Source organism: Lampris incognitus, chromosome 19, assembly GCF_029633865.1.
Source record: "Lampris incognitus isolate fLamInc1 chromosome 19, fLamInc1.hap2, whole genome shotgun sequence".
NCBI classification, from domain to species: Eukaryota; Metazoa; Chordata; class Actinopteri; order Lampriformes; family Lampridae; genus Lampris; species Lampris incognitus.
Genome location: NC_079229.1, coordinates 27,505,827 through 27,530,164, shown reverse-complemented (window position 1 = coordinate 27,530,164; position 24,338 = coordinate 27,505,827). Strand labels below are relative to the sequence as shown.

Sequence of the window (24,338 nt, the reverse complement as noted above, 5' to 3'; positions counted from 1 at the left end):
GTGAAGGATTGTAGACTGAAAATAAGCAATTTGTGTCTTTTCTCCAACCTCGGCCAATCATGAGCCTGGACTGCTGGGTCTGCTTTACTCAGTGTTTACAAGCCTTATCAACGTGAGCAAACCTGCAGCATCGGAAAACATTAGAAACTCAGGTTTAGCTCTGTTGTTTGCATTAGGAGACCTGTCAATCAGTCTGGGAGTGATGGCTGGTTACAGCGCCGTGTCCTGTTATTTGGTGTGACCCTTTGGCGTTGATCCGAATTGAGGATTGCAGATTTATATCAATGAATCACTGCAAGGCCAAACGAGTTTTGGAATAATCAAACTTCCCAATCCAAGGGGCAGAGCACACTAGTGTAGTGCAACTTTTGCTGGCAGCAGGGTTGGAAACCTGCTTTTGCCAGGAAGGCAGCGTATGTGAGGGAACATTTCAGTCCTCCAAGGCAGCCCTTTAGCGTCGAGGACTCGTCATTCTTCTTCTTCACTGGTTGGCTCCGTTTCTGAACAGGAAGGGCAACTTGGACATGTGCGTGTTCCAATTAAGACGTTGGCTGTGGGAATTCAGAAGTTGCATGACTGCACCCAAGTCATGGAAAAACCTTGGAATGGAGGAGAGAAGTCTTTTCATAAAGGCCTCCTTTTGTAGTTTATTTGAAAGGCGCGGAAAAAAGAAAAAGAAAAACGCCATTCAGATATCAGGAGTTTGACTCGGAGTTCCCGAGTGAGAGGTCGAACATATCATTAAATGTAACTTTTTTTTTTTCTTTGAAAATTTACATTATGGTTTTCCTGTGTTTGGTTTGCAAACCGTTTGTGTGCATCAGAAGTAATCAAAACAAATCGAATCGTGCAATCCGAGGCCAATATTCTGAGGGAACAGACGTGCGGGTGCTGTCTTACAAAACACCGCCTGGCCCGCCGCTTGAAAACAGATCAGTAGTGAGCAATTACTTCATAGCTTTGCCAATAATTAGTCATTGCCTTGATAATGTTCAGTGGCCACCCAAAAGGCAGGGGACCCATCTTCATTTGTTCCATATCTGTGCAGAGCGGCGTCACTGACCGCATATATAACCAGAGCAGCAGGGTGGTAAAGCGAGGAGAGGAGGAGGGGGGGGGCTGGAGGACAGAAGGTTGCACTAAATGAATGCAGCCAGCTCTCTGTGCCAAGCCAGTAAGTGTCTCTGACAGTGAGGGGTCGGCAGGCGAGGGGAGCGGTGCATGAATTTCCGTTTGGATTTACGAGCCAGAGCTGAAGCTGCACGCCGCCTCCGACCAGGGAAGGAGCAACCCTTGTCTTGACTTGTGAAGCGAGTTGGACAGAAGCATGGAAACTTGTAGTCGAGATTACGAATGAGGGTCACTGTCAGGGTGATTTTTCTCTTACTTCCCTCTGAGGCGCCATTATGAGCACAGGACACAATTGCAAGCTTATCCATCATACCGTCACGTCCACTTTGTCACACAAACCCGAATCAGCCCTTAGCTTGAGCCAACCGGCGAGCGCCCGGTGGCGTACACGGACATTGTCCATCCATACATGCGCCAACTTAGCCCGATTCAGGGCACATGGAACTAGAATCTATCCCAGAATGTATTGGGGGGGGGGGGGCAGGGAGACACCCAGGACAAGTTGCCAGTCCATCACAGGGCACACACACACCATTCACAGCTATGGGCCATGTAGAAATGCCAGTTCATCCAATATGCATGTCTTTGGACTGCTGGAGGAAGCCCAAACAAACACGGGGGGAACATGCTAACGGCACAGAGACAGGCTGGTATCAGTGGCAGCGCCGAACACCGAAGCGAACGTGTGGTCTCGCAGCACGACGTGTAACAGGAAAACACAAATCAATCCCGACCAAGACTAAATGTAGTCGGCTCGTAAAAATGAGCTACGGGACCATGTAGGGCCATAAAGCATATTTCAGTCAACTGTGCATTTCAATAACACGAAAACCAACTCTTTCTCAACCTGCACAAAATGTGATTGGGTCTCTCGCAATGCGGTTGCCCAGGCAGATCTGGTGCCGAGACGTTGGCCTGAGCAGAGATGGTATTCTGCTACTGGGAAAAACTCCTCTCTCTCTCTCCCCCTCTCTCTCTCTCTCTCTCTCTCTCTCTCTCTCTGCCCCTCTCTCTCTCTCTCTCTCTCTCTCTGCCTCTCTCTCATAACACGTTCCTCCTCATACATCAGTGCTTTCTGTTCTGTTTGCGTAAATCACTTGACTTTCCAAGGACCCAGCACAAGAAGCTGAGAGATGGTGGCTTCCAAGTCACCTGCTGTGAGCACCCTGAGACGCCTCGGCCGGGCTAGTGCGGCCGTCTCAGATGGCCACTCACAAAAGTCTCCCTCGCTTTATCTCTCGTTCCCTGAAACCTGTCTCTTGCCATCTCTCAAAACTCTCCTCTCTCTCTCTCTCTCTGAGACCCTTTCTTTCTCTCTCTCTATAAAGCTCTCTTTGTCTCTCACCCACTCCTTCTTCTGTAAAGCGAGCGAGATCAGTCGCACATTCCATGAACTTTGCTTGGCCCGAGACCATCTACAACGCCGCCGTTTAAAGAGCGGGCCCGGTTTCTAGGAACAAAACCGGTCAAGTTAAACGGGCGCGCATTCTGCATCATCGAGGCCCATGGGCTTAAGGGCGGTGGCGGCAAGTGTTAATTTTCCCAAAGTCTGTTTATTGTTAGGGATTGGGCTTTTTGAAGTGCAAGCGCGGCATTTAACCACAGCATTTATGACGCTTGGCTACTTGGTAAAAAGGAGAACATGGGCCCGGTGTGGCAGTAAGAGTCCCAGTAAAACATGTGGAAGATGGTTAGCCACAAAGGAGAACAAGGTCAGACTCTGTTTCTCTCCTTCCATTATACCATCGCCGAGCAGTTATTAGCTTTTCGCTCTTTACTACAAGTAACGCCAGCCTGGAAACGAGAGGAGTCTGCAGCATTTTCTCCTGCTTACACAGAAACCCAAGACCTGCTGTTTTGGAAAAGTCACATCATGCAAATGCAGTCCAGCTCTGATGACAAGCAGAAACACAAGACTGAATTACCGATGTGTTGAAACTGAGCATCCCACCCCACCCCACCCCGGTCTACAAAGCGTATCATGGATAGAAAAACTAATAACCAGAAGGATCAGGGGGGACCAGCCTGCCCCGCGGCATGAATGAGAATTCAGAAATCACACAGCGGTTTAAATCTCCCCCATCCCACTTGAATATGTCTGGGATCCAGCAGAGCACCGTCCGTCTCTAAGTCCCATGAGCAAACCTCTACGCTGCTTCGGCACCCCCCGCCGCTACTCGTGAATCGATCAAGATCACATGACTGATGAAATGTGCTGCCAATCCACACTTTCTCTGTTAGGCCTCGTTTATGACCCTCTTGGAGCAAACGGTAAATCATAAAAGTTAGAAATTCCTCGTTAATCAAACGATGTTTGACGACGCGTCGACTTTTTTTTTTGGGGTCAGGTTTTTAGAGAGTAAATCAAGCATCAGGACCAGCAGCGGGTGTGTCGTGCTGTTCCCTGTGTGAGAGGCTGGTGCATATTGGTTATACACAGGGTATAATTCACCTGTCATTAAAGAACAGAACCGGGGCGTCCAGGTGGCGTGGCAGTCTATTCCGTGCCTACCAACACGGGGTCACCGGTTTGAATCCCCGTGTTACCTCCGGCTTGGTCGGGCGTCCCTACAGACACAATTGGCCAGGTCTGTGGGTGGGAAGCCGGATGTGGGTATGTTTCCTGGTCGCTTCACTAGCGCCTCCTCTGGTCGGTCAGGGCACCTGTTGGGGGGGGTAGCGTGATCCTCCCACATGCTATACCCCCCCCCCGGCAAAACCCCTCACTGTCAGGTGAAAAGAAGCGGCTGGCGACTCCACATGTATCGGAGGAGGCATGTGGTAGTCTGCAAGCCCTCCCCGGATGGGCGGAGGGGGGGTCGGAACAGCGACCAGGGCGGCTCGGAGGAGTGGGGTAATTGGGCTAATTGGATACAATTAGGGAGGAAAAGGGGAGGAACATTGTTGTTTAAAAATGAATGAATAACTGACCTTTTCCTGTACGGCGCAAACAAACAACTTCATGTTCGTGCGGGCTGCTGAATCCAGGGATGGAGGCCAGACCATTTCAGCCGGCCATCATCCACAGGAAATGGTCAAGTCCACTGCGAGCTATCATTAGGAGGGAAGTGGTGCGAATGATTTTACCTTGGCACAACCTGGCTCCCCAGACAAGCCTTTGGGCCTAACGTAGCTGAAGGAAAGAAAATTGGCCTGGAGCTCGCCAGCAGAGCTGAGAGCTCTGACAGCGGGGTTGACAACTGGGGGGACGGGGCGCAGGCCAGAAAAATATCCTGTCATACAGTTATGCTAACGCCACGAGGGCCGCCCGCGCACGGCTATTTGCGTGGGCGAGACGGCTCCGTACGGCTCAAGTCCCTTAAGGGCTCCGTCGCCAGACACTGTGGAAACGTTTTCATTACCGCCGCCTCTTAAAGGTGTCCATAAACAAAACAACAACTTTCAGTTTGACTGCGCTGTAGCTGACAACGCTCCAGCATCGACACCGAGGAGGAGGAGAGAGGAGGAGGAGGGGGGGGGAGAAAAAAAAAAGGCTGACTAACGTTGCTTTATGGAAAGACATCAACAACCCAAGGACAATGGCCAGCACTGCTGATTGCTGTTTAACGCGGTGAATGAAGAAGCTGCCAGAGAGACACACAGCGCTCTCCCCGCACAAAACACAAAAACAGACAAAACCACCGTGGCTGCACATTCTCAATGGGCGGGGGGGTGGGGGGTGAGGGTGGAGGGGGGTTGTTGTGTATTCCTCTGATTATTGTTTTGTTAGGTCAGGTGTCACCGGGGGTGACACAAACAAACATCAGTTGTAAAACAGCTGAGCTGGTGGTTATTCAAAATGAAAGAAGAGCGCGAGAGGAGAGCGAGAGAGAGAGAGAGAGAGAGAGAGAGAGAGAAGAGAGAGAGAGAGAGAGAGAGAGAGAGAGCGAGAGAGCGAGAGAGAGAGAGAGAGAGAGAGATGCCCTTGAGGTTGTCGGCTCAGCAATTTAATGGAGATGAGTATGATGAAATGATAAAGGACGGCAGAATTATAAAATGATCACACTGGAAAAGGGCACTAGTTGTAGTTATAGACAAAAGTGAATGATTATGATCACAATCAGCCATGGTGTTCTTCGTCATCGCCATCGTCACTGCGATACAAATAACTTTTTAGCTAATACCCAAATATTGCACACATAGAAACAATAGCGCTTGCTGAGGTAACAAGTTTCCCCCCCTGCCCCCCCAAATTTTCTCCCCAATTGCATCAGGTCAATTACCCCACTCTTCTGAGCCATCCCGGACGCTGCTCCACCTCCCCTGCCCATCCGGGAAGGGCTGCAGACTACCACATGCCTCCTTCGATACATGTGGAGTCACCAGCTGCTTCTTTTCACCTGACAGTGAGGAGTTTCACCAGGGGGAGGGTGGCGTGTGGGAGGATCATGCTACCCGCCCCAGCCAACCAGAGGAGGCGCTAGTTCAGCAACCAGGACACATATACCCACATCCGGCTTCCCACCCGCAGACACAGCCAATTGTGTCTCTAGGGACGCCCGACCAAGCTGGAGGTAACGCGGGGATTCGAACCGGCGATCCCCGTGTTGGTAGGCAACGGAATAGACCGCTACGCTCCCCGGACGCCCCCTAGTCATTTACCCATCATCCGTCCATTATCCAAACCGCTTACCCTGCTCTCAGGGTCGCGGGGATGCTGCAGCGTATCCCAGCAGTCGTCGGGCGGCAGGCGGGGAGACACCCTGGACGGGCCGCCGGGCCATCACACACCCATTTGTATGTTTTGTCTAACTTTTCTTTAACCAGACAAGCCCGTACTGAAGAACTGGACGATATTCCCACCGATGAGCAGAAGGTGAAAGGATGAAGACCGTTGCAAATAACAGGCTCTAGCAGAGACGCGGGAACGCTGGAAGGGGAGTTATTCCTAATAATGGTGCAGTTAAAATATAACGGCAGAAGGGGGCAAGGGTGGAGAGCAGTCCTGTGGCCCTCGGCTGGGTGTCCGAACAGGATGATGAGGCAAAGCAAAGGATACAGGATGAGGTGGGACAGTGTCGTGGCCCAGAGAACCACATCGAGTTTAAAGAGTGAAATAAAACGAGAAACCCAATAACACGGGGGGGGGGGGGGGGGGGAGGAGATGTGCCTCCGACTGACTGCAAGTAAAAGCGCAAAACACTCAGGCGGTCTGGAGCCGTCGCATTTATAAGAGTTTGTTATGGATGGGATGGAGACGTCATCGGTTCGTGAGGCTGAAATATTACTCTATGGATCATTGCGCCTTCTTGCTGCTGAAAGCCAAGAATAAAGGAATATCAAGTTACGGGGGACGGGGAAAGAAAAATATCGATGGAAAGAAACCCCTGCAGTGTGTGTGCGTGTGTGCCAGGGAGAGATTATGTATGTTTTGTTTCCACCAGCGCGCCCTGTGCCGACTGCCAGACAGCGATAGACCAGCCGCTGTTTGGAGCGGGGCTGTTTTGGTAGATATTGTAACGTGCATGGATAAGAAGACACGCTGGCCGCTGGTTCGCGAGTCTTACCCTTTAGTCAAGCGGTTAGCGATGCCTCCTGCGGTGCGGGCGGTGCGGGTTCGCGTCCCGGCCGCGGCAGTTCCCGAGGTTGCGTTGTCCCCCCCGAATTCGCTACATTGGTGTCAGAAGTGGGATGGAGCGAGAGTAAGGCCATCGGAAGCGCATGCGCCCTGAGGCGTGAAGGAGCTGATATGCTTAAGCGCGGGGACGCGCTTCCCGAAGGAGGGGGGTAGTGTAACGTGCATGGATAAGAAGGCACGCTCGCTCGTGGGTCGGACCCTTTAGTCGAGCGGTTAGCGATACGGGTTCGCTTCCCGGCCGCGGCAGTTCCCGAGGTTGCGTTGTCCCCCCGAATTCGCTACAACATGAAACACCATCTGGTAATTGGGGATAATATTTTGAGTGTGAAGATCAGAAACAGCAGATATTTAGCGACATAAAAACCGAGCAGTAAAATAGCCGCGACACAGCCGGCTGTTTTCGGGAAGGACACGGTACGCCGTGAAACCCGACCTCAACAAAGTTCATGAAAGGAAATTGCGGCGTACAGTTTGTAATCTGTGCTCTTCTATTTTCATGTATGATTCAAACCAAACGCGGCGTCAGCCAGGAACGTGTCGCGCTGGCGGGACGGCGGCGATGTCGTCGCGGACGGCGACCGGACGCAAGCACGTGGGAAGGCTAAAGACGAAAACCCTAAAAGCTGTATTAGTGCAAGACGTGCTCTCGTAAAACGATGTGTGAGAAACATGAACTGAGCCTCAAATATGGAGGCCGCTGAAAACGGCGAGTCTAATGAGTGCCGTAAAAAAAGAAACCCCACCCCCCCAAACCCTCCCCCCCTCCCTCCGTGACCGAAGACTCGTGAAACGTTTAACAAGGGAGCGGTAATGTTCACGGTCCGTCGGCTCTGTTGGGCCGTCGAGTTCGAGAGTCGCTGCGCGCAGCGAACAAAGCAGCTGCAACGCCGACTTTTATTCTGTCTTAATTTTCACCAAGTGCAAATAAAAGCGGTGGCAAACCGTTTTATTTGCACTTGTGAGAATTAAAAAGGCCTCTTAAAGAGGCTCGCGCTTGAAAAATGGCCTCGTGTCCGCCGCTTCCCTTTTTTTTTTTTTTGCTAACGGAGTCGGACCGATCCTCCTTCCCCCGGCACTGAGGAGACCCCGCACCGCCATGCACCGTCATGCACCACCATGCACCGCCATGCACCGCCTTACTGCTGTAGCTGATAAAATGCACTACAGCGCAGATCTCAGGTCACGTGCTAGCGCTTTAGGTTTGGTTTATGAACCCCCCCCCTTTTTTTTCTCCCCAATTGCATCCGGTCAATTACCCCACTCTTCCGAGCCATCCCGGTCGCTGCTCCACCCCCTCTGCCGATCCGGGGAGGGCTGCAGACTACCACATGCCCCCTCCGATACGTGTGGAGTCGCCAGCCGTTTCTTTTCACCTGACAGTGAGGAGTTTCGCCAGGGGGACGCAGCGCGTGAGGGGGACGCAGCGCGTGGGAGGATCTCGCTATTTCCCCCAGTACCCCCCCCCCGAACAGGTGCCCTGACTGACCAGAGGAGGCGCTAGTGCGGCGACCAGGACACATACCCACATCCGGCTTCCCAACCGCAGACACAGCCTACTAGGGACGTCCGACCAAGCCGGAGGTAACACGGGGATTCGAACCGGTGATCCTCATGTTGGTAGGCAACGGAACAGACCGCCACATCACCTGGACGCCCCAATAATTTAATGGAAAATGATCTCAGTTGACTTTCAAACCCGCTTTCCTGGTTATCCCAACATTTCTGTCACTCGTTACGTATCGCAAAAACCTCCAAGTTGAAAAATCTGGCAAAACAAACATTTATAACAATTCATGAAAAGTGTCCCGAACGCCCTTTGACCCAGGCCCACCGCAGTGTCAGTATGTTAAGTCCATTGTTTTTACGCCTCAGAGCTGTTATGGTCAACTCCATTAGCATCAGGGGAATACTGGTACAAGGGGTTAGCGAAGGACAGCTTGGCATCTCTCCAGGTCGAATCCTGTTGTGGACAAACGCACAAACACACAGAGACACACATAAATGCACACACACACACACAAACATGTGCAATTCCACAAAGGCATACATCACTTCATTGACATCTGGACAGAGTAAAGGTTGTAAGGATGAAGAGAGACACCAAACCTCCACATCTGTCCTCCAGGGATAGACACTGATGGAAAGCCCAGGGCCATCACTCTTTGCGGGGTCAACCCTGGAGCAAGTGTTGGGCCAATCACTCAGGGAGGGGGGCTGTGGGGGTGGGGGCAGCAGGATAAAGTGAGCGGGGCAGGCTTGGCTGCAGTGAGCACAGACCTCCAAAAAAGCAGATGAACCCTAATATTTGAGAGTGCTTGAACCGCGGGTACAATTGAATTCGAATTGACCTGCAAGAAGTCTGCAATTGTGTGTCTAACCTAAATCAAACAGTTTATCATCGTTCCAAGGTGACGTAATCATTTTCTCCATGTCACATGTGAATGTTCCCATTTCTCACTCCCTGTAAGGGCAAGTAATTACTAATGTGAACCACCGTCTGTTACGGACACTCACTCGCACCTTGAATACGACACTATGCTTACAAACGCACAAATAAATATACACACACACACACACACATATATATATGTCAAGTATATATGTATGTCCGTGTGTGTGTGTGTGTGTGTGTGTGTGCATGAAATATAAGTAAGCGTTATGTTGATATATCTTTTTATGAATACCACTTTTTGTGGTACACTCACACCCGCAGAGATGTGCATGCACATGCGTGCACAAATACACAGACACACTCGGTGCACATCCGCTTGGGACGGCTGACAGGGTGGGGAGGTCGGAGTACACTAAACTTTGTTAGCAGAACAGAGTCTGGACCTGCCGTAACAGAGGGTGTCTTACATCGGTGCTGGTGCTGGTAATTGTTTGGAAGGCTTCAGACATCATCACATGCTACTCAGTACAGACGTCCCGAGGCCTCCGTGGTCTTGTCAGTGTAGGGTGCAAGCTAATCGTAGCAGACATGCAGATCACTACCGTTCGAGTTAACACTAAACACTCGGTCTCGGCGCGCCTCTCTCAAAGCCACCGAGGAACGTCGGCTAAGTGAGAGACGAGGGCAGGAAACCTGGGCAAACCACAGCCGGGATGTGACACATCGCATCGTGCTAGCCCGGTTGAAAAGGTTTTGTTTCAGCGAGTGAAGGTGACGCCAGACTGAGCCGGGCCAGCAGCACTGCTGTTGTTCAAGCCAAGCAGAGAAGACCTTATCACAGAGAGGCTCGGCAGTTGCCACCTGCAAGCTTCTAGGTTACGACCATGCTGCATTTATGGCGTCAGCACCATGACTGTCGACTCGAGCCGTTTTTTTTTATACACGAAATATTAATTTGTCTTCATTTGTTTGTTTGTTTGTTGTTATTTTTCTGTGGTTTTTAAGCTGCCGGAAACTCCAGACTGTCGAAGAACCGCCTAATTTGTGCCGCCGAACACGTTGCTTTGCTCTTGGGGTGTGCTCCCCTAGCCTTTGTCTCAGTAGACTTCCCACAAGGCAGTGGGGCAGCGGTTGGCCATGAACAGCCTCTGGGGACCACCGCAGCCCCGACATCCCCTACCAAGTTTGCCTGAGGCCACGAGGCGCCCAGTTCCCGTGTGTGGCCAGGAGGAGGGGAAGGCTTACACACCAGGCTGCTTGCTTGTTCACCACAAGGGCTAGCCAGTGGCAGCAAGCTGGAAGCGAGAAGTCAGAAAAGCAGGCGGTAAGCAAGCATGCGTCTTTCCTCTTAACTACTGCACTAGACCCATCATATCACCCTGTGCAAAACACACACACGAAACAATTTTTTAGAAAACACAAAACCAATGAAAGCACTCTTCTAAGATGAACCACAATCACCCCAAATAATACTGGCAGGACTGTATCTGGTCTCCTGCAGGGATCTTTCCCGCTGGGAGTGGAAAGAACGGCAGAGAGAAACAAACAGCAGAAAGCCGCACACTCGTCCCTGCATATCTCATACACAGGAAAATCAATAGGCCTAAACGGTAAATGTAATCTCAGAGACGCGTTTGGCGATCGCTCTGTGACCGATCTGACCTCCAGCCGCTGCTCCATATGGTTATTTCATCTATCTGCACCGAACTGCCGAGCAATGAGATTTGTATGGATGAGAACTCTAAAAACGTACGCCTCTGGTGATGGATAGGACATTTCTGTGTACTGACCCGTGTTCCCCTGTCAGACGGTAGGCCATTCGTCACTTTGTACTTCATCGTGTCAAGCTTCCTGTAGAGACAGCGAATGCGCTCATCATGAACACCGCCATTGTCGTTGTCATGGTAGTTATCACTGACATGGCCATCATCATGGACAACAGTAGCCAACACATCATAGTCCACTTTTTATTGCGCAGAGCTTACTTTAGGGAGCGTCTCCTTATCCACAGGAACAGGATGCAGACGGCAATCCCAGCGACCAGCATGACTGATCCGATGCTTATGCCAACATAAACAGAATCTGAATGAAAGAGAAGAGCAGATTCAACATCTTAAAACAACTGCGGTGACAATAATAATAAGGTGTACACGACTACAGTAAATACTTAATGTTCGGACAGATTTATAGAGCGAGGGGTACCACTGTCATTATTACCCAGGTTTATGTCTTCTGGTTGGGGCGTCGGGGTGGAGGAGGATGGCTTCTCCCTCACGTGGCAACGGTTGCCCGTCCACCCTGCCTGGCACCTGGAGGAAAACACATGGGATGCAGAGAAATAAGCCTCAGCGAGGGAATGTGATTTGGGAAAATATGACTTGGATTTTTGGGAATGGGATGGTGATTTTGGATGACAATGCAGAGCCACCCATCCATCCATTATCCAAGCCGCTTATCCCAACTGAGGTCGCGGGATGCTGAAGTCTATCCCAGCAGTCATTGGGCGGCAGGTGGGGAGACACCCTGGACAGGCCGCTGGTCCATCACAGGGCTGACACATTCACACCTACGGACAATTTAGTACAGCTGATTCACCTGACCTACATGTCTTTGGACTGTGGGAGGAAACCGGAGCACCCGCAGGAAACCCACACAGACACGGGGAGAACATGCAAACTCCGCACAGAGGACAACCCGGGATGACCCCCAAGGTTGGACTACCCCGGGGTTCGAACCCAGGACCTTCTTGCTGTGAGGCGACCTCACTAACCACTGTGCCACCACAATGCAGAGCCAAATTTCCTGATTCGGGAATCTCAGGCAAAGACTTGCACACTGGCACTTCCACATGTTGATAAGATATCACTGTTAACACAAACACATATGCACACACAGATGTATATGCACACACACAAACACACTCAAACATACACAAAGACACGTCAACAGACGCACACACCCAAAATTGAGACTCAAAAACACACATTCTTGCATGCACGAGCGTGCAACACACACACACAAACAGGCACACGAACATCATCTCCAGAGAAAACCACTGCCCAAAGAAACGCCAAGCTTTCTAAAATGAACACAGCATGGGCAAAGAGATTCATGCATTTAGCCAGACAAATTGTTTGGGCCTTCTGGAGAGCTCCATCTCCCCGAGAAAATAACCCTCCCTCACAAACGCAGCCAGGGACATTTTTTTCCTCCCAAGTCGACATCTGTTCAATATCAGCTTGATTTCTTAGCAATAGGCACAGACCATCTAATGTGAAACACACTGCTCATGCTGGGGCCAGGCTTCAGTCATTACTATTCAGCAGAGGGGTCAGGGTACGTGTCATGTGAGCGACTGGCTATGGTTACAGGCTGGACCTGGTCTGGTTCCCTGGTGGACCCTGTTCAGTGAAGTGGTGTCAGGTGATGTAAATAAAGAGCCAAAGATGCCCTGTAACACCAGTCCTGAGCTCTGCTTCATCTGGGCTAGCATGAGCAGTGGGAACGCTACTGGAGCCCTGTGCCAAACTGCAGTGTGAATGACAGCGGGGAGATCCTGTCTCACACTGTGTAGGGATGGTGGTGGTGTACTGGGGATTCTGGACAGGGAGAAAAATAAGGCAGAAAATCAGAGAGAGAGACTGCATTTGAAAATGGAGAGAGAGAAATATACTGAATAAGATAACGGGGAGGGAGAGGGGAGAGGGAGAAAGACTGAATTAGAGAATGGAGAGAGAGATACTGAATAATAATAATAGAGAGAGAGAGACTAAATAAGAGAATAGAGAAAGAAAGAGATGCTGAATGAGATAATGGAGAGAGGGAGCGAGAGAGACTGAATGAAAAAAAGATACTGAATAAGATAATGAAGAGCGATAGATACTGAATAAGATAATGGGGGGAGAGAGAGAGATAGTATTTCAATTGCTACATGAATGAAAAGTCATCTCAGAGTTTGGCACTTGTCAGCAATGCATGGTTGTTTTCTGTGCGAGTTTCCCTAAAAAGTGTTATCCTGCATCAGCATCTCTGCAGTAAGAGCATTTGCATTTTAATGTGACACTCTGAACTACACTGTGGGACAAGATGGAGTGGGTGCATACTGCAGTTTGGTCATGTACCACTGGGTAACCAGGGATCATCACCAAACCCCAATCCCGCAACTCAGACTTCACATCCATCCTTACAGAGAAAACAACCTTTTATCGCACAGAGAGAGAAATGTGGACTTCTCAGCCCATAATGACATTAGCAGATACGGCGGCAAATTGGATTCATTCCTTTTATGATGGAAGATCTCGCTGCCAACATTCCAAACTGCAGACGCAGGCGATTCCATTCACGGGAGACCTTGAGTCCCACATCGGTGTGACCCGTTTCAGTGTCTTACTAGGCTGTGTTTTTAAAGGGGGGGGAGACATTCCTGAGGGCTCATCTCAATGGAATCACACCAGCCGCAGCACCACGGCTTCCTGCTTGAAATTCAGCAGATTTTATCTAACGTAGGACCCTTTTTGTGGTCTGTTCAGCGAGCCCACTGATAGTGGCTGCAGTCTTTAAATATTGACCTGCAGCAACCGTGTGGGACTCCCGGGAAACACTGTGCTGGTTGTGTGGTGTGGTGGATAAGTGAAGGTGCAGCCAGCCTGCTTAAGCAATGGGGGATAAGCCGAGATTCCCCCCACGGTTCACGGAGCGCGCCGTTTCCCAGAGAAAGAAACACGGCTGATGAGATTTCCATGTTTTAAGGCAAACAAAGAGTTCATAGTAAGAGAGGAGAAAAGGGGAAGGGCGGAATTAAACAGCAGGCAAAGTATTAATATTTCTGTATTCGTTTTCAGGATTGTCGTCATCAGTACGTGTGCACGTGTATTTGTGTGTGTGCCTGTGTTGTCACCATAAACTTAGTCTGCTAGGCTCGCATGTATCTGGTTACAGGTTGACTCACGTGCAAATGGGCCCGTGTCTCTCCACGAAGCATGATCCGTGATCCAGGCAGTAGAACGGGGGACACTCTGTGAAGACACCAAAGACGCTTTTTCACCACACAGATGGAAATGTGTGTGTGTACTGCGGGCAGTAAGACCAACCATTACCACATTGCCGGCAGCCATACCAACATGTACCCTGGCTCTGCCAAATGGTGGAAACTAAGCAGGTATGGGCTTGGCTAGTACTTGGCTGGGAGACCTCCCGGGAAAACTGAGTTGCTGCTGGAAGTGATGTTGGTGGGCCAGTAGGGGGCAGTCTTCCCTCTGGTCCTAATAAAAACAACAAATAGCATAGACCAATGCCCCGGGGCAGTGATGGGGACACTGCTGTAAGAGATGCCGTCCTTTGGATGAGACGTTAAACCGAGGTCCTGACTCACTGTGGTCATTAAACATCCCATGGCACTTATCGCAAAGAATAGGGGGTTCCCTGTTGCCCTGGCAAAATTCCCAACCTGGCTCTGGCTCTCTCCATCTGGCCACCTAAATCATCCCCCCGTGTAATTGGCTCAATGATTCCTCCCTCTCCACCTCAAGCCGATGTGTGGTGAGCATTTTGGCACCAAAATGGCTGCCGTGCATCACCCATGTGGGTGCTACACATTGGTGGTGGTTAAAATGAGTTACTCCCTTCAATGTGAAGCGCTTTGAAAATCGCTATATAAATGTAATTATTATTATTATTACAACTTCAACAGAGGGAGCAATGTAGCCTTCCCCTCCCTTCAGTGTACGCCGGTCGCCATTCATTCACTCCTCTTAACACCTCAGCCAAGTAAGAGGGACATTCGCTCAGCTGTGCCTCCAGACTTCGGTCCAAATTTACCTAATGTCTCCCATTCTTGCTTTCTTGGGTTGTGTTAGGGTGATTGGGCTGATAATCATCCTATCACAATCATCATTCTGAACCCCGGTCCAGCCCCCTTAGTAAAGTAATTGTGGAATGGCAGTGAGCGTGGACCGGAGGGGCAGTTTAATCATAAGCTTGGAGATAGAGAAAAGCAGAGGTTTTGAATGGATTTGGCAGAGTATGCTGACCTGTGAGTGGTGCTTTGAAGGCAGAAAAGCCATACTTGAAATTTTTCTGAGAGCCAGCGCTTTAGCTGGCAGCAAGTGCGCATTTCTGATTTCGAGCAGCACTTTGACTTGCATAGTGTCCTACGAGGGTACAGAAAATAGGGAACAGAAAAGCGTGCGCCCAACTACAGAGAAAAATATATTGAGTTATTACCAACTTATCTAGTCAGCATTTGGTCTTAAAATCATACGTTTTACAGAAAACATATCCTAAAAGCCTAGATAATGAGTAATGAGCAGCTCTTTTGTTTCACCCTAACTTGAGCATCTCAGTCCACAAACCCCACACTCATCCATGGTGAGACTGTTGAACTTGTGGACTGCTTCAGGTACCTTGGACTCACTCTGGACAACAGACTCTATTGATCAACATACCACTGATATCCATGAACACTGCGAGCGAAGACTCTCTGTCATTCATAAACTCAAGGCACTTTCTGTTGAACCCCACCTTCTCCTGCAACTGTACAAAAGTACAATTCAACCCCGACTACTTTCCTGCTCCCGCTGTCTTTTATTTATTTATTTGACCCCCCCTTTTTTTCTCCCCAATTGTATCCAGCCAATTACCCCACTCTTCCGAGCCGTCCCGGTCGCTGCTCCACCCCCTCTGCCGATCCCGGGAAGGCTGTAGACTACCACATGCCTTCTCCGATACACGTGGAGTCGCCAGCCGCTTCTTTTCACCTGACAGTGAGGAGTTTCACCAGGGGGACGTAGCGCACGGGGGGGATCACGCTATTCCCCCTAGTCCCCCCCCAAACAGGCACCTCGACTGACCAGAGGAGGCGCTAGTGTAGCGACCAGGACACATACCCACATCCGGCTTCCCACCCACAGACACGGCCAATTGTGTCTGTAGGGATGCCCAACCAAGCTGGAGGTAACATGGGGATTTGAACTGCTGATCCCTGTGTTGGTAGGCAACGGAATAGATCGCTACACTACCTGGACACCCCCTCTTTACCATCTTTACAGTTACCAATAGGAACTGACTCATCTGCATCCTGCACACAACCTATCAGACCTCAACAGCAAAGTCATGACATGACAGGTAGAGCACTAATCATAACTCAGGATCCACTCCCCACTTCTTCACCTGCTCCATCAGGTCCCTCACCTTGAGATGGGCTGCTTTAAATGAGTTTTGTTCCTTCTGCCATTCAAGTTCTTAACTCAGTGAACCGCTAAACTCTTGTGTTAATGCACTGTTGTCTCCCTGTTCTCTATGTACTATGTCATCCATCCATCCGTTATCCAAACCGCTTATCCTGCTGTCAAGGTCATGCGGATGATGGAGCCTATCCCAGCAGTCATTGGGCGGCAGGCGGGGAGACACCCAGGCCATCACAGGGCCCACACACACACACACACACACGCACGCACGCACACACACACACGCACACCTAGGGACAATTTAGTACGGTCGATTCACCTGACCTACATGTCTTTGGACTGTGGGAGGAAACCGGAGCATGCGGAGGAAACCCATGCAGACACAGGGAGAACATGCAAACTCCACACAGAAGACGACCCGGGACAACCCCCAAGGGTGGACTACCCCGGGGCTTGAACCCAGGACCTTCTTGCTGTGGGGTGACTGCGCTAACCACTGCACCACTGTGCCACCAATGGTTTGTATAGTATGTGTACCCATATTTACTGTATGTGAGGCTCTGTATGAAAGGTGAAAACAAATCTCATGTCAGACAATAAAGTATCTATCTATCCATCTCTCTCTCTCTCTCTCTCTCTCTCTCTCTCTCTCTCTCTCTCTCTCTCTCTCTCTCTCTCTCTCTCTCTCTCTCTCTCTCTCTATCTATCTACCTACCTATCTATCGATCTATAACATTAAGATGGTGGTAAGATAATGAGCCTTGTTTGCAGAAAATTCTTTGTACAACTGAACCCACACTGGCAAAAACTGAAATCATTCCCCCTAAGTGGCACTTTATCATTCTAAGACTAAAAAAAAAGAGAGAAAATAATAACACTAAATACGATATACTTGTTAAGATGGATACATCTACGGTGTAGCTGTTTGCTGATGAGGTTGGTTTTGTTAAAAAAAAAAAATCTCGAAAATATGATCCTGACGCCAACATTTTTTCAGCTCTCTTTAGGGATTAGGGATTTCTTATGAGATGCAAAGCATATATCCTTCACAACATGAAAAACGGTGATTAAATGTGCAAGAAAAACTTGGAGGAGGGTGCTGTATTTCTTAAACAATTGTAGAATCTAACCGGTAATGGCAACCAATGGTCCAAGAACACTGTAAATATATGAATAAGCAAAATGTACATAAGCACCATGGACATAAAAGTAAGGCGGACAGGTTTATGAGTCTCGCTGTGCGCCGGCAGCACACACGGGCCCCCTTTGCTCCCCTGAAGGCAAGGCGCCAACTTGTGACTTCAAGTTCAGGAGTCCATAAAACACAACACCCTAAATGGCAAAGAAAGTGGCGATGGGGAAGCAAAGTGGATTTCTCTTACCAAAACAGCTGGACTCGTCTGAGTGGAAGGGGAGGCAGTCGACGGACTGGTCGCAACGCTTGTGGACAGGAAGGCAACTGGTGGAGCCCTCGCACACCAGCTCCCCCAGTTCACACTGCAGCAGGGCTGGAAGGAGGACGGCAGAAGTCAGAAGACTGGTAGAGAAGAGGTGACCAAAGATGAAAGGGAACACGCAGGGCGTCCGGGTGGCGTGGCGGTCTATTCCGTTGCCTACCAACACGGGGTCGCCGGTTCGAATTCCCGTGTTACCTCCGACTTGGTCGGGCGTCCCAACAGACACAATTGGCCGTGTCTACGGGCGGGAAGCCGGATGTGGGTATGTGTCCTGGTCGCGGCACTAGCACCTCCTCTGGTCGGTCGGGGCACCTGTTCGGTGGGGGAGGAACTGGGGGGAATAGTGTGATCCTCCCACGTGCTATGTCCCCCCTGGTGAAACTCTTCACTGTCAGGGGAAAAGAAGCGGCTGGCGACTCCACACGTATCGGAGGAGGCATGTGGTAGTCTGCAGCCCTCCCCGGCTCGGCAGAGGGGGTGGAGCAGCGACCGGGACGGCTCGGAAGAGTGGGGTAATTGGCTAAGTATAATTGGAAGAAAAAGGGGGAACCCCCTCTCCCCAAAAAGGAAGAAAAGGAACATGCAAGGATGAGTATTGATGCATCTTTTAACAATATACAACAACCTGGACAAGATTACTTCAACAGGCAAGAAAAAAACCCTCTTTAATCATCTTCTTCTTCTGCATTTATGCGTGTTAACGTTCTGAAAAGTGAAGACTGGGTTTTTGTTAGTATGCTCTGTGTACACAGGGCTATTCTGTGAATACTTTGTTGAGTCCTTTCCGTGCAAATACGTAACTGAAAACAGACTAAAAGCACTTGCGCACACACACACACACACACACACAAACACACACACAGACTTACAGCAGCTGTGTTCGTCCTCTCCCTCGGGGCAGTCAGGGACCCCGTCGCAGCGCAGGATGGAAGGCAGGCAGCGCCGGTCCAGACACTGGTACTCATCATCACGACAATGGTCCTGAGGAGGGAGGGTGCCGGGCACCAGGTCGGGACAGCCCTCTTCGTCGGACAGGTCGGCGCAGTCCTGCTCCCCGTCACACCGCCAGCTCTCTGGGATACACTGGAAGGAGTACGCACACTGGTACAGGTCCGCACCGCATGTCAGAGGCTGAGGAGTCACTGGGCCTGAATAATGCACCGGTGCAGCAACAGAGATATAGACATGCATATAACACACACACACACACACACACACACACACACACACACACACACACACCAACATGCACACAAAACAAACATATGCACAGACACACACAAACAGAGCTTAGCACAGTTGCATGATTCAAATCCCCAATTATATATTCTGGTGCCCAACTTTCAAGCATCCCTGTTTAACAATGATTCAATCTGCAAGGTTTACTCAGGACGTGTGGACAAACAGAGCCCTGCTCCTGCTCTCTGTGATAGAGGCAGCAAGGTGAGGAAGCTTCTAGGCTGCTCTGTGGAAAGCAAGCAGGAGAAGAGCATTTCCTAGGTCTGTGTGTGTGTGTGTGTGTGTGTGTGTGTGTATATATATATATATATATATGTGTGTGTGTGTGTGTGTGTGTGTGTGTGTGTGTGTGTGTGTGTGTGTGTGTGTGTGTGTGTGTGTGTGTGAGATGGGGAGGAGGTGGAAGGGCAGGGAGTGTGGAAACAACACAAAACAAATGTAATTGCTTTTCTCTCCGATTGCTCTCTCTGCTGTACCCCAGTGCTGACCCAGTATCCACAGTGAATTTATCCGGACTTGGAGGGCAACAGGCTCCATTAACTTACTAGACTGTCCCCAAGGCTCTAGGCTGTTCATAGAGAAATGGGGTTGGGGGGCATGGAGGGAGGATGGTAGACAGGGTTTATGGGGGCGGGGGGGGGAGTAATTGTATTTTTCTTGTCTACTGGGTAGAAAAGGGAAAAGAGAAAAGGATGACATCCGCCCCAGCCATCCACCATTGCAATATTTCCATTCTAACGGCAATCACATTCTCAAGGTCCCAAACCATATCCCATCCCGCGAAGCATGCTTTCTCCCTCTCCCTCTCTCGCTCTCTCTCTGCAGGCGTTGAGAGTGGCAGGATGGGAGTTGAAGTTTTTCAGGTAATTTTAAATTACTTGTGTTTCTGCTGTGTTGCAAGATGTTCAGTAAAGTACATGGCTGTCACACTCACACACCCGCAGCTAGACTGACAAATCAGCTAGACACAGGCTCTCAGTGTAGCTCAGTTTTGCAAGTGTATTATTTAGTCATCAATGGCAACATCACAGCCAGTGTGTCATTACACTGGAACAATATTTCTTTTTTTTTTGTGGGTTTTTTCCATCCATTTCTCCCCAATTGTACCCGGCCAATTACCCCACTCTTCCGAGCCGTCCCGGTCGCTGCTCCACCCCCTCTGCCAGTCCGGGGAGGGCTGCAGACCACCACATACCTCCTCCGATAAATGTGGAGTCGCCAGCCGCTTCTTTTCACCTGACAGTGAGGAGTTTCACCAGAGGGACGTAGCACGTGGGAGGATCACGCTATTCCCCCCCAGTGCCCCCTCCCCCCCGAACAAGCCCCCCGACCGACCAGAGGAGGTGCTAGTGTGGCAACCAGGACACATACCCACCAGCAGACATGGCCAATGGACCTATCGCTCAGTCCCGCCCCTCGAACGCAGACGAGCCAATGGCAGTGTAGTACCAAAAGCAAGCGGGAGCTCACTCGGACATCTCGAGCTAACGACTCCACTAAGTAGCGTCAGAGTTGCATCAGAAGTCGTAGTTTTTGTGATGTTTTATGGATATAAGTTGAACAAAAACGGTCAAACGATGTGCATGGGGTACATGCAACACTGATACGAGGTATCCTGAGAGGATAGACAATGGGGTATATTTTATCCCATTTCCCAAACCAAAACAAGAGAGCCAAATGTCTCCGGTGGATTAAGCTGTGTGGCAGACCACACAGTCAACTCAAAGTAACGAAGATAAACAAGAGTGTCTACATTTGTTCACGCAGGTACAGGGTAATGCTAGCTAGTTAATAAAATAAACTAATGCACGTACATCTCAGTATTTCTCCAGGATTAATGTTAGTTAATTGAAGGTAAATTAATTTATCTTACTCTGGGTTGCATGAACAATGCTGGTCCTGGATAATGTTATCTGCAGTCGTGATGACTGTGAGATGAGGCTTTTCCCTCTTGCATTGTGATCTGTAAACTCTCGCCTCCAATTTAAGCTTGTCACCCACCGTATGTAGTTTTAAATTTTGTACATATCCCTCCATAGCATAGTGAAGTCCTTTTTGTTGCCTTCTAGACAAAATCAGGTCCTTCTGTCTCCAGAAGTTATGTATAGCCTCTTGGGATATAGTTTTGACACCAACAGCTGCCATTTTAACTCTCTATGCAGCCCGGGTAGCTTGTCCAAGTTAGCAACAGTAAATAAGGGGGACGGGGCTTAGCAATAGGTCCATTGTGTCTGTAGGGACACCTGACCAACCGGGAGATAACATGGGTATTCGAACCGGCGAACCCCGTGTTGGTAGGCAACGGAATAGACCGCCATGCCATCCAAACAACACCCCCCCCCAACCAAATGTGCTCCTTTGAGTGTCTACATGTATCCTGCTGTACAGTACACTTTGTTTGCACTGTATAGATACACTACATGTAAATGGATGTTAGCTTGGAGTGGATCTCAGTAGTGTGCTAAAATCAAGTGATACCGGTTCCTAATTTGAATTGCGGGAATTTGTGTGAACAAAAAGTGTAAAGTGTTAAGCAGAACCCAAGAAGAAACGTATAAGCCAAGTCCAATATCCGTACCTCCTGCTATACACTCAGTGGTGTAGGAGATGTCATCCAGCGCGATGTCCGTCCACATGTCTCCACCCACTTCCGCCTGGAACATCACCCTGAAGGGTGCTGGGTTGGACAGGATAACATTGGCGTATTTCCACTGGTTGCCCTGGTTTCCAACGGCCGCCCACATCAGGAGACGGGTACCACTGGATCCAACAGTATAAACCTGAGGCACGGAGACAGTTGCAGAAGACTGACCACTCAGGGTTTCGTAAAGCGGCATTTCGCTGCGGTGCGTGTCGTCTGGTCAGACATCAGAAATGTATTCTTCAGTCAAGGTCATCGGTGTTTATCAGTAAACCACAACAATGTTCATGTTTAATTTCTCAGGCAAAATCATATTGCGTGTCCTATTTTTGTTTTTCATACCCTTTTGTACTTCGAGCTGCAATTCAATTTGTTGCTTTTGGCTTATTATTAAATGTTTATTGCTATTAGGTAGGTTATTTGTTCAATATTTAGAGGCAGGTTATTTTTATCGGCAGAGTTGAATATAGGATGTCACTCTGTCCTGTGTGAACGTTTTTGTTTCTTGCAATCCCGTGCTGAACCACAGTGATCAATAAAATTCATCTTATCCCATCTCGTCTTAAAAGGAGGACAATGGACTCCTGGGGCAGCTGACACCGCTGGCTGACTTCACATGAAAAGACACGGGACTGCTGCACGCTAAAAGGTTGTGAGGCTCCACACAGATTAAATACCACCCTGAATCCCAAGAAACAACATGGCTGGAAGTCAGGCCACGCGTCACCTTCAGCGTTCCCATCCTGTCGGACCCGCGCATGTAGAACCAGAAGCGCAGGTGACACAGGCCGATACTGGCTGGGAAGGGACTCCTGGTCGACACCTTGGCGACATCGCCCTCTCTCTGAATGGCGGAGTGCACATACAGGAACTTCCCCCCGCCACCTTTGCAGATGTAAAACACAAAAAAGACAACAACTTGTACATTTTTTTCAATCAAAATCAATGAGTGGCAAACAAACAGCAACACAACACACCACCTATCCCTAAAAAAGGATACTGCACTGTGCAATAGCGGCACCAGACAGTGCAAAAGCGCAAAAAGCAAGTGCAGGGTGTCCGGGTAGCGTAGCGGTCTATTCCGTTGCCTACCAACACGGGGATCGCCGGTTCGAATCCCCGTGTTACCCCCGGCTTGGTCGGGTGTCCCTACAGACACAACTGGCCGTGTCTGTGGATGGGAAGCCGGATGTGGGTACGGGTCCTGGTCGCCACACTAGCGCCTCCTCTGGTCGGTCGGGGTGCCTGTTGGGGGGGGACTGGGGGGAATAGCGTGACCCTCCCACGCGCTACGTCCCCCTGGTGAAACTCCTCACTGTCAGGTGAAAAGAAGTGGCTGGTGACTCCCTCACGTATCGGAGGAGGCATGTGGTAGTCTGCAGCCCTCCCCGGATCGGCAGAGGGGGTGGAGCAGCGACCGGGACGGCTCGGAGAATAGGGTAATTGGCCAAGTACAACTGAGGGGGGGAAAGAAAAAAAAAAGAAAAAAAAGCAAGTGCAATGCAAAAGCAAACAAGGTGCAAAATCCGGAGATTAAAAGAAATAAAAAATAAAAACAGATGTAACTTAAGAGTGTTTGAGTGACAACAGCACCCGAGGAAGAGCCTTCCTTTACCACGCCTAACCAGCCAAGATGAGCTGCTTGTTCCAACGCTGATCCCATTTGGGGAGGAGACAGCGTCCGACTCGTTGTGAAAGGCTTTACCTTGCAGCCGAGGACTACAGCGAGGATTCTTCAGCTCCCCTAGGCTTGGGGATGAGACGCTGCCCGGGCGAGGGCATAGCAAAGTTTTCCACGTGAGCTAAAGCGGATTTAGGTCCATCCCAATCCAAGACCATCACAGCGTACCCTACTCCCACCCAAACCACTGGATCCCCTATCCTCTGGCTCTAAGTCGCCCTCTCGAGAGACACAGACACGAGGAGGCGTGTGTGTCCATTCAGAGGAAGGTATCGTGTGTTCTCAGCTGACGCCTGTTTGCCCAGAGAGCCCACATGTCACTTCCTGTTGCACCAAGATTCAGACTCCCCTGTTTTATCAAATGACCATTCAACTATGTGAAGTCTGCTGTCCCCGAGTCGTGTACCCCCGTCTTAGTTCCGCTCCTCTGTGTGTGTGTGTGTGTGTGTGTGTGTGTGTGTGTGTACACATTACTGATGGCTGGGCTTACTGACCTTCCCAGCAGTGAAACCATTACTTTATTCTATGATACAGCACCTGATGTCCACATTCATCTCTCAGATCAATAAACCACGTGAGCTGGCCAATCACAAGCGGGCTCACGCTTAGCCACCCTGTGACAGCCAATGTAAAGAGGGGGGGTTAAGTCTTACACTGTAGATTTAGGTTGGGTTGATGTCTCGAGAGTTCAAAGGTCAGCGCTGTAATGATGCAATACGTTAGATGAAGACATATACTGGATCTGTTATGTCTACATCACCTCAAACAACACTAGACACACTTTAAATTCCCCAGTAAAGACGAGGACGCCTCATGCTACGCGATGCTCCTCAGATATTCTCCTCATTGCACCTCAGTACGTTGCCAACGTGCCCGAATGCTTTTAGGGCACTTTAAACCCACCATAGACTGATGTATTCTGTGTGGTATTACTGTAGGTTAATACAAGATGGGTGTTTGAGGTGGCTCTGCAAAACTCAACCTGTCACTTCACCCTTCAGCTGTGCTGACAGTTATTTATTTCCTCAAACATTT

General features: G+C 49.9%; 1 protein-coding gene across 1 annotated transcript in view; it reads right to left on the bottom strand.

Moving 5' to 3' along the window:
• Positions 1 to 8,412: 8,412 nt before the first annotated feature.
• malrd1 (MAM and LDL receptor class A domain containing 1) overlaps positions 8,413 to 24,338 on the bottom strand; it is a 69,350-nt gene continuing 53,424 nt past the window's right edge. The window contains exons 24-33 of the mRNA XM_056299229.1: positions 22,350 to 22,507; positions 21,560 to 21,761; positions 18,612 to 18,890; positions 17,668 to 17,793; positions 14,050 to 14,116; positions 11,319 to 11,410; positions 11,087 to 11,183; positions 10,892 to 10,952; positions 8,816 to 8,923; positions 8,413 to 8,669 (exon numbers count right to left, since the gene is read on the bottom strand). Of these exons, the coding sequence (XP_056155204.1) occupies positions 8,571 to 8,669; positions 8,816 to 8,923; positions 10,892 to 10,952; positions 11,087 to 11,183; positions 11,319 to 11,410; positions 14,050 to 14,116; positions 17,668 to 17,793; positions 18,612 to 18,890; positions 21,560 to 21,761; positions 22,350 to 22,507 (1,289 nt within the window). The 3' untranslated portion in view covers positions 8,413 to 8,570. The remainder of the gene's footprint in view (positions 8,670 to 8,815; positions 8,924 to 10,891; positions 10,953 to 11,086; positions 11,184 to 11,318; positions 11,411 to 14,049; positions 14,117 to 17,667; positions 17,794 to 18,611; positions 18,891 to 21,559; positions 21,762 to 22,349; positions 22,508 to 24,338) is intronic.